A 10502-nucleotide genomic window follows, 5' to 3' on the forward strand; every position below is an offset into this window, starting at 1 on the left:
CAGTGGGGGAGTGTTGCGAGCTGCGTTTTACTACTCTGGGCTGTTCTGTAGAGAATTGATTAGAGGGGGCGGGAGTGGAGGCTGCTGTAGGTGGGAGATGATGGGGTCCCTGGCAAAGGCGGGGCAGTAGAGATGAGGAGGGTAGGAAATATAGTATACACATTTGGGGAATAACATCAGCAGGAGACGGTGGTGGATTGGACACGGAGGTGACAAGAGGAGAGGCATCAAGGGTGACCCTGGATTTCTGGCTTGAGTCCCTGGGCGATGCCGTTTACTGAGGTGAGCAGACTTAGAGACAAAGGTCAGGAGGGAAAAGGACTGGGCCTGGGGGTTGGGGGGAGTGTGGACGGCAGAATCACCTGCAATGTGGCAGTTTTAAACAGGGCGCCAACTTCTTTGACATTTCCACAGGGAGGTAGGGGCCTCTCCCCTCAGATCCGATGGGCTTGTGATTGCTTTCACCAGTCGAGTATGGCGGAAGTGACTGTATGTTATTCTCGGGCTAAACAACCACGCAGCTCCCTCTTCTTTCTCTTGGGACACCTTCTTGTGTTTATGCCCTTTGGGACACTCCTTCTCAGAGCCCAGAGACTCGCTGTGGGAGGCCAGGCCACATGCAGGGGCCCCACGTTGATGATTCTGTCTTCAGCCGAAGCTGAGCCCAGCCTTTTTCTCCCACCCAGATGCCAGATATGTGAGTGAAGAAGCCTCCAGATGCTTCCAGCTCCCAGTTGTTCAAAGTGAATTTCTCCCCTAGCCATTCTGGTCTTCTCAGCTGAGACCCCAGACATCGTGGAGCAGACACAAGCCACCTCAGCTGGGTTCTGTCTGAATTACTGAACACGAATTTATAATAAGTGTTTGTTGTTTTACACCAAGTTTGGTGGGGAGGCAGCACGAGTACCTAGAACATGCATCAAACTGACGACCAAGCTCCAAGATTCCACCTGCCAGCATCACCTGCATCCTTCGTCTCCATCCCCCCTGTGACTGCCTCATTTAACACTTGTCATCTCTCACTTCATCGCCCAGCTGGCTTCCCTGTGTTCAGGTCACTTTATCTTTCCTGCAGCAGCCAGAATGACTTTGCTAAGACACGATGACATCCGACATCATTCCCCTTCTTCAAAGGCTCCTCATTGCTCATAGAATAAGGTAAAAGCTCCTTAACGGGATGTTCGTTCTGGTCCTGGTTCACCTCTCAAGCTTTATCTCTTGTCACTCTGCATTTCACTGCAAATAGGTGTTTCCATTCTCTGGTTATACCAGGCTCTCTACACTTCCGGGCTGCCCTGCTCGCTCTGCCCGCCTGGATGCGGAACATGTTCCATCTGCCCTTTCAGATCTCTGTCCATCATCTCCATCTGCTCCGTGCCCGGGAGGCTGAAGCTTTTGTCAGCTGCATGCGTGGGTGCCTTGCTCTCTGGCTGTCTGTGGGTCTGCTGATCGGAAGCCCAGCGGGAAATGGGAAATGGGGTGGGGCAGGAGAAGTGTGAGGCTGGGGTATCTATTCAACAGCGGCCTCCCTTCCAGACCCTGGGAGGCCGCCGCTCCTGTCAGCCTGTTCCTACAGCTGGGCTCTCTTCCTCTGGGTTCTGGCAACCTTTCCTCCCCTCGCCCCTTCAGGCTTAAGGATGGCGGAGACTCCCCATTGCTTCTAGCCCCAGAGTGCTTTGCAGCCCTTGCTGGTTTCTGTCTCCCTGTAAATCACCTCTCGATCAAACTCTCTTTGCTTAGTCCTCTGAATGTTCTGTCTGTTGGGACCCTAACCGATACTCTCCGTCATCCTCCAAACCTCAGCCGTGCCTTCCCAACTCTATTGAGTCTTCCCTCACCAGTTCCCACCAGGGCTCTGGACAGACTCCCAATCTCGGCCCCAGAACTCTCTATTGCCTGTATTGTTGTCCTGTGTGTCTTCTCTCTCTAGTGGGAACTTGCCTTTGTAGCTCAGGCTTTGGCACCTTGCAAAGTATCTGGCACTTAGTAGGTGCTGAGTCAATGTTTGCTGCATGATTGATGGTTGAATTCATAAAAAAAAGCTCTCCATGGACGGCAGTGAGATCCACAGACCAGCGACTCTTTGTTTATACTGGGCATAAAAGGAGGACATGTTGTTTTTCACATGGGAAACCATAGCTAAGAACCTACTAGGGAGTCATCAAATTAAGATATTCTGAAAAAAAAAGATTTTCTGAGGAGCAGGTTGTCCAATGAATGGGAGACCACCTGAGGTTGGATAAGGTTAAATGGACTCATGTAAATCACTCCCATGAAAACTGATGTGAAGAGCGAGGTCCATGGGTGATCAGTAATATTTCAGTGGCATTTGAAGTCCCTGGCTGCAAACCACGGAAATGGCTCTGAGTGATGGCAAGACCAACGGGCTCACAATTACTTCCTTAGAATGGACAGTTAGCATCTGCTCTGAGTTTTTGTTCTTTTAAAGTCAAGTTTATAGAGGTATAATTTATGTACAGTAAAATTCACCCCTTGCAGGTGGTTATATGAACTTTGATGAACATATACAGTCATGGAACCACCACCACAATCGAACACAATGTTTTCATCATCTCCCAAACTTCCTCCTATCCTTTGGTAGTCAACCCCCTTATCCTGCTTCTGGTCCATGGCAACCACGGATCTGTCCCAAAGTTATGCCTTTTCCAGAATGTCGTATAAATGATATAATACAGTTGCCTTTTGTGTCTGGCACTATGCTTTTGAGACAATTCACGTTATTCCTGCATGAATCAGTAGCTCATTTTTTTTGCTGAGTACTAGTCTCTGTGTGTGGAGGAGCCACAATCTGTATATTCACCAGATGATGGACATTTGGGTTATTTCCAGTTTGAGGTGATTATGAATGAAATTGTTATAAGCATTACACAGACTTTTTGTGTGGATGTATGTCTTCATTTCTCCTGGGTAAATACCACGGATGGATTACTGAGTCATATAGTAATTGTATTTTTAACTTCCTAAGAAAATATAAAAGCTCCCTATCCTTGCCAGTTTTAGTATGTCAGATTTTTTTTTAACCTGTCCTAGTAGATATGTAATGATGATCATACCGTGGTTTCAATTCGCATCTCTCTAATGTCTAAGATTCGGAGTTTTACTGTCACTCTGAGCTAGACTGGGGCATTTTAAAAATGCCGAATAAAGGTACCATTCATTTGTTAACTCAGAGTAATTAGAAAAGCCATGGAGGCTGCCCAGGATTTCATCTAGGGCAGGGAAAATACACCTCTGGAGCAAGGACAGAGCTATTCTGTCCAGTCTGCTCATTTGGTGACATGGTGACTCCTCCCACCTCTCCACTCCTGCTATGCTGCCTTCGTGCCACCCTTTTGCGGCCTGGATGGCACGTCCCTCATTTTTCACCTGCGGAATTCCTCCTTTTGAAGCAGCTACAATTTCCAGAACCTTCCGGACATAGCATGCAAGATGATATTGTGGAAAAAGTGTAGCCTCTTTTAGGGCCACACTTGGATTTGCTTTTTTAGCTTTGTTCCTTACTAGTTGTGTGACTTTGGGAAAGTAACTTAAATGCTTTGAGTCTCTGTTTCCCCAAGTGTAAAAATATGGGTAATACTTACCTTAGAGGTAGATTTTTGTTGTTAGAGATATTGTTGTCACATTATTATTTATTATTATCATTAATTATTATTATTAATTTACCTCTATCAATGCTTACTAAGCTGAACCATAGCTGATTCTTTCCTTGATTCTCTCCCTAGCTAATTGCTCATAAAAGGCAGGACCTGTGACTTCAGCTCCTATGCCCGGGTCCCTGATAGTGTTGCTAAGTACCAGCCCTTCGACATTTGTTGAAATGGATGAACCTAAAAGGATTTTCGGGGAGGGCGAGTGGCGAGAAAGGAGTTGTGGGACGAGGAAGGACGTCCTGCTCTGATCAGGCCCGCGAGCAGCTTTCCTGGATCTGGGGCACTGAGTGAGTCTCCCTTCCACAGAACGGACGGCTGAGCCTGGGGCTGTCTGGATATGTGGGTTTGACAGATCACAAAAAGGGGAGCAGATGCTCAGAAAAGAAAATGGGGAGGACAGGGGTTGACGGAGAGAAACTCAAGGGCGGGGGCTGGCTGAGAAAGTGTGGGCCCTTTCTCCGTGATGGCGTGGGGACTAATGGTGAGGTTGGGGGCGGGGCCAGGAGGCCGGGAGGGTTGTGGGCCTTGGGGCTGGGTGAGAATGGAGAGATGGAGCGGGACAACGCTCGGACGCAGAAGGAAGGGCGCGGAGGCATCGGCTCGGGTGGAGAAGGGCGTGCGGTTACTTTAGGTCTGCTTTAGGTCAGAAAGACTGACTCCGCGCGTCAGGAGAGGACCAAGCTCAGAGCGGCAGGGGTTGGGGGGCGGAGCCACGCGGGGCGGAGCCAAGAAGGGGCGGGACCGGGACAACGCTCGGACGCAGAAGGAAGGGCGCGGAGGCATCGGCTCGGGTGGAGAAGGGCGTGCGGTTACTTTAGGTCTGCTTTAGGTCAGAAAGACTGACTCCGCGCGTCAGGAGAGGACCAAGCTCAGAGCGGCAGGTGTTGGGGGGCGGAGCCACGCGGGGCGGAGCCAAGAAGGGGCGGGACCGACGCCTGGCCAGTGGGCGGGGCTCGCCGCTCAGCTCCTGCGAGAGCAGCGGGGGCCGCGGAGCTGGAGCTGGATCCCGAGCCGTGGCCGGGGCGGGAGTCGGGGCCGGAACGGGCTCCAACGATATGGGGTCGGCCGACTCCAAGCTGAATTTCCGAAAGGCGGTGATCCAGCTCACCACCAAGACGCAGGTGCGCCCGGGGCCCCGGCCTCTCCGGAGACCCACCTGCCGGGCTGGGGGCTGGGCAGGACCGGGGCGGCTGTGCGAACTTGGCTTACCCTGAGATGGGGGTACCGGCTGGCCTGGAGGGTGACACTGAGGCCAGGGCCGGAGCCGAACACCTTGGCCTGTATCCCAGGGCTCAGTCCCCTAATCCCCCCATCTCCAGCCTCCTTTCCCGGGAGCATCTTTCTCCCTGCAGCCGCTGCTGCCACCTTAGGCTGACGTGTGCCTACTTTCGAGCCGGCGTCGCCGCTGTCCGCCCCCTGTCTCTCCTCCCACCCCCCTCCGCTCCTCCAGCCTTGCATCTTGAGCCTCTCCCCGCCTCCACCCACCCATCCACCTCCCTGATCCCCTCCCTGCCCCTCGATGCCCGCGGGTCCAGGACGCACAGACCTGGCTGACTCAAAGCAAACAAAGCGGGGCCGGCGCCCGCCCGGGTCGGGGAAACAGCTGGTGAGCGGAGGCAGAGGCCTCGCTGGGCCCAGGTCCTTGCCCACGGCTGGGAAGGCCCAGGTCTGCCTGGGGACATGCACGGAGTAGCGAGCAGCGCTGCAGCCTGGCAAGGGGACCTGTCCCCGGGCCCATGGAGTCCAATTTCCCAGCTGGGACCGCTGCTGCAGGGGGCTTCTCCTCTGAGGTCCAGCGGTGGGGATGGCCGTGTTTGCAGGTACCCTCTGTTCCCTGGGTGGGGGCTGAGAAACCTCCAGATTGCCCTCGCTCTGCTGATGTGGGGCCTGGGAGTGTCTTGCAGCCTAGCCCATGCTTGCACACTCCCCCGAGTGGTCCACAGGTGGCACAGAGTCCACCTCCTGGCCCCCGACAAACAGGGCATAGCCCTAGCAAGGCTGCCTCCTTGCCCATTCTTTGTCTCCTCAGCTTTGAACCAGGCCATTCTGGCCACAGAAATGCCAGCCCTGACTCCCAAGATCCCCCACTTTCAAGGGAGTCAGGACCTGCTGCTATCTGGGACTTTCCTCTTACCCCCACCCCCACCCCCACTCCCATGCTGCTCCTCCCTGGGGCTCTCTCCTGCTCTTGGCGGTTAAAGTGGGCCTGAGGGAGCCATTTCTCCACAGCCAGCCGCTCACAGCTCCAGAGGCCAGACCTTTGGTCCCACCCTTTTTCGTTCCCACGCGAGAAAAATCAGGTGCCTGCAAATGCCCATGGCCGCTGGAGTTTGATAGAAACTAGACCTTACTTCTTGCCACTTCCCCCAAGGCTCTTGTTTATTTCTGGCATGGGTTGAGTCTTCTAGGTCTGTGGATGGCAGGTGGGCCAGCCCCTCAAAGTGGGGCCACAGGGAGAGGAGGGAGGGAGGCTCCCTTGTTTACCTACCTGTAGAGGGAAACACCTTGTTGGAGAAATGAACTATGGGCTGTTGGCTCAACTGCCAGGGTCCTTTGCTGGGCCAGCAGGACTGGCTCAGCCAGGTCCCAAAGGATCTGGATGGACTAGATTCCTACCTGCTCCAGCCCCCCTTCCTCAAAATACAATGATGGAACTGACTGAGGACAGAGCGTTGTCTTGGGACAAGTCCAGAGGCAGAGACCAGCCTGGGTCTCCCTCCGGGGAGCACTGGGGCCCTGCAGGTGGGAGGGGACCTGGGCCATCTGGAGGGAGAGACCCTCAGGGGCTAAAGCTTCAGGCCCTGTGTAGTGACCTGGCTTGGGCGGCTCGAGAGTGAGGACCAGATTCCAGATGATCATTTCAGACCTTGCCACTTGGTGTCCCCAAGGAGATTCAGGCCAGTTGTCCAGAGGGCGTCCTCTGGTTCCAGGCCCTCAGAGGCTGTGCCGTGAACACAGAATTTAGCTCTGGGCACCGGACAAGCCGACCCAGCACCTTGCCTGTGGCCTGAGCTGCCTCTGCTTGGCCTTCCTGCCTCCTGCGCTGCATCCTGTTTTTTTCCTGCCCTGGGCTAGGCCTGACCCTGTCCTGAGCGCCAGCAGCTTTGGCTGTGTTTCCTGAGCCTTTCCCGGGTGGGTGGGGCCCTGGAGTGGGGACATTCCTGGATCTGGGACCCTCTTTTAGGTCCTGCCTATTTGGAGGTTCTCTGTCATTGGCCAGATGAGACCTGGCGGGTCCACGTTTACATGTGTGTGCATGTATGTGCATGTGAATGCCATGGTGACACTGTCCTCCGGAACAGGTCACCCTTAGCAGGCTGGAGCTCTGCTGGTCCTTCCCTCCTCCCCGCAAGGGAGGTTCAAAAGATGCAGCTTGTCCCTCAGACCAGCGAGGGGTCTGGCCCAAACAGGCCCTGGCAGAGCAAGGTAGGAATAAATCTGGTTTCCCACCAGCATGGCTCAGGCCCTGTGCCCCTGGCCGCAGGGGTGTGCCCCATTCCAGCAAAAATACTCTTTTCAAAGAAACTGGCTAGATTCTAGAGCTTCCTTGGGTTGAGTGGAGCCTGGAGGTGGGGGTGGGGGGTAACTGAGGCAGGAGCAAAGCCATGTCTCTCCCCTCAGAAGTCTAAGGGGCCCTAGTGATCCTCATCAATATCTGTAACATCAGATATTGGTATGGTCAGGTAATGGTCACCAAATCGAAGTGTCCAAGCCATATTGGGACCAGGAGAGGAGGCCCATTTGGGGAAAGGGGAGGTGAAAGTCTCCACTCTTGAAGTTCAAGGCCAACTCCTCTGCTTTCCAGCTGGACTACCCTGAGGACCCTTGCCTGATGAACTAGGTCAGAGGTCAGGTCCACTTGGCGCTTAGAGGAATTTCTGCCCCTTTCAGGGGGCAGTGACTTCCTGGGAGGTGGGGAAAGTGTAGAGATGGGACCTGCCCAGAGGTGCTCCCAGACTGTGGGGGACTCTGCACGTTTCCCGGGATGTCCTTCCCCACCCTGACACCCACACTGGGGTGTGGCACCCCTGGACCCCAGTGAGTGTCAGAGGGTTATCCTGGCTGAGAGCTTGAGGGCCAGCAAACCCAGCCCAGGGCCCCTCCTTTGGCCTTTGTCCCTCTCCCTGAGCTAACTCGCTCCACCAGTTCTGGGTCTGAGCTGGCCCTGGTGCCAGGCCTGTCCAGAGGGCCAGGGCAACACACTGCCCTTGGAGGGGGGCGTTGCTTGGGGAGTGGGCCAGGTTGCACCTGGACCTTGGTGAGCCTTGTGGCCCCAGCCCTGAGTTTGGACAGCCCCACCGTCCCTCAGCCCTGCCTGGTAACTGGGCTGAGGGGGTCTCTAGGACTAATTACAGCCTTGGGCTGTATTGGTTGAGGAGATGCCATATGCCTCAGTTGCGAGGTCAGGGACTGAGGGGGCCTCGAGGCCAGGGCACTGAGGCCCGGGGAGGAAGGGACTATGAAGTGTCCGTGGCCCTGGGGAGCAGGATTTCAAGATGGGAGCAAGCCTCTCGGTCTGGAGCACCGGGAGACTTCCTGCAAGAAGTGGCTTCAGAGGACAGAATTGTTTTTTAACAGGAGGTGTATTTTCTGATGACAAGAGCCATGCATATTACGTATGAATCCGTGGTGGTTGTGGGGTCCTTTAGCAGCCCTTTCGGAGAAGGGAAATATTTTCTGATGACAAGAACCATGCATATTACGTATGGATCTGTGGGGTCCTTTAGCAGCCCTTTCGGAGAAGGGAAAGGCTAGGTCGATTAGAGCAACTGGAAGATCTCTTGCAGGAAGTGCTTTTCAGAAGCGTAAGAGCGCCTGGGCACCCTGGCCTCTCAACAGGGTCCCCCACAGCCCATGGAAGCCACCGATGACACCTTTTGGGACATTCAAAAGGAAAAAGTAGTAAATACTGCACTTACAGAAAAATATAAAAACCACCCAGAGAGATCACTGCTGTGCACATCCTGTCATGCTCTTCCGGGCTTTTATTACTATATCATTTAACACAAAATCGTGAGCATCTCGTGGTTTTAGAGCTTGTCTTTTTCGCATACCATGGCACTGTGAGCATTTTCCATTCTTCAGTATTCTTTGAAAATGTGATTCTGACGGCCGCGTAACATTCCGTCGTATAAAAGGGCCTTAAAATTTTAAGCATTCCCCGATCGTTGGTTATTTAGGTCGATTCCAACTTTTCACCGTTGTCAGTGATAACACTTCAGGAAACATCCTTACACGTACACATCTTCTGTTCTTTCCTGAAGAAAGGTTTCCGGAAGTAGAGTTTATGATTCTCATTGGCTGCCCACATGATTCAAAAGGCATAAGTGTGTTTAAAGCGTATCGCCTCAATAAGGCTGATGAGACTGTGGAGTGTCTTAGGCGGGGTGGGCAGGCTGGGAAGAGGGGACAGTGAGCCAAGGCGAGGAGCAGGTATGTCAGGGCTGTGTTGTAGCGATAGTAAATGCAAGCGTGTGTGCCCGTGGTTGTGCCCGTGGTTGTGCCCGTGCGATTTCACTGGTGTATGTATGTAGGCGTGTTTAGGTATAAGCTCTTGGCTGACTGGCTGAGGTCTGGACTCAATCCCGCAGGCAGAGGGGGGGCCCTAAAGGTCTTTGTTGAGGGACCTATGTCTTTGGCGCTGTGCTTCGAATGCGGGCTGGGGACAGCGTGGAGACTGGACTGAGGAGGTAAATGTGGAGGTGCAGCCTTGGCAAGAGCTGCCTGAACTGCAAGGCTGGTTTGCACCTGGGGAGCAGGTGCAGTCAGAGAGCCCTGGGTCGACTCTTTCAGATTTGATATCCGTTGGATGTGGCGGGGAAGGGTGGGGACTGGGGCCGAGGGGGGCAGCTTGGGTGAATGAAAGTGAGTCCATGCCTCTCGTCTTCTTTTGAGAGGGAGGGGCACAACCTGGTCTGGTCCCCGGGTACTTGTCCTAGCGATGTGGCCTGGGGAGGTCCCCAGGTGGAAAGGCCTGGCCAGAGGAGGATGGTGACTTACCTCCGGGCATGAGTTGGGTGCTGAACCCAATGCCCAGCTGACCCCTCATCATCCGTGCCCCACATGTTCCCAGCCTGTCTGTGCCGACTGGGGCTCGTGGTGGCTGAAGGACGTCCCCCACATGGGATGGCTCCTGGGCACCAGCAGGGATGGAGTAGAGGGGCAGTGGTGTTCCTTTCAGGGGCTTCCTTGGCTACGGGTTGGGCAAACTGTGAGTCCATTGGCAAGGGACTGTGCAGCTCTGAACCCTGGGTTCCCCCACAGCCCGTGGAAGCCACCGATGACGCCTTTTGGGACCAGTTCTGGGCAGACACAGCCACCTCGGTGCAGGATGTCTTTGCACTGGTGCCAGCGGCAGAGATCCGGGCTGTGCGGGAGGAGTCACCCTCCAACCTGGCCACTCTGTGCTACAAGGTGAGGGGTTGACCACCCTCTTGGGAAGGCTGAAGCTGGCCCAGCTCTGTGGTCCAAAAAGGCAGGCACCCAGGACATCCCGCCCACCCAGCTGTGGGCAGTCCTTGGGTTTCACGCACTTCTCCCCACGAATTCTGGGGCTGTGATCATGGCAGCCACCATCCGAGGGTTCCCCAGGACCAGATCTGGTTGAGCACTTGCCACATGTCAGCTCGTTTAGCTTACTTACCCAGTGCGGTTGGTCCTGTAGGTGTCACCATTGTACAAGTGAAGAAACTGAGGCTCAGATAGGTGGTCACTTAGCAAGGGCTCAGCCAGGGAGCAGTAGGGCATTTATCTCCAGAGAGGCTGCTCTCTGGCCCACGTCTCATCCACCTGAGCTGGCTGAGCCTGTCTGGTCTGGAGGGGTGGCCCTGC

General features: G+C 54.6%; 1 protein-coding gene and 1 long non-coding RNA gene across 2 annotated transcripts in view; both read left to right on the plus strand.

Moving 5' to 3' along the window:
* LOC112480049 overlaps positions 1 to 2893 on the plus strand; it is a 4638-nt gene extending 1745 nt beyond the window's left edge. The window contains exons 2-3 of the long non-coding RNA XR_003046477.1: positions 184 to 282; positions 687 to 2893. This is a non-coding gene — a long non-coding RNA (uncharacterized LOC112480049). The remainder of the gene's footprint in view (positions 1 to 183; positions 283 to 686) is intronic.
* A 1738-nt stretch (positions 2894 to 4631) lies between these two features.
* HID1 (HID1 domain containing) overlaps positions 4632 to 10502 on the plus strand; it is a 17664-nt gene continuing 11793 nt past the window's right edge. The window contains exons 1-3 of the mRNA XM_015589611.2: positions 4632 to 4792; positions 9936 to 10085; positions 10147 to 10273. Of these exons, the coding sequence (XP_015445097.1) occupies positions 4727 to 4792; positions 9936 to 10085; positions 10147 to 10273 (343 nt within the window). The 5' untranslated portion in view covers positions 4632 to 4726. The remainder of the gene's footprint in view (positions 4793 to 9935; positions 10086 to 10146; positions 10274 to 10502) is intronic.

This window comes from Pteropus alecto, unplaced genomic scaffold (genome assembly GCF_000325575.1).
Source record: "Pteropus alecto unplaced genomic scaffold, ASM32557v1 scaffold134, whole genome shotgun sequence".
NCBI classification, from domain to species: Eukaryota; Metazoa; Chordata; class Mammalia; order Chiroptera; family Pteropodidae; genus Pteropus; species Pteropus alecto.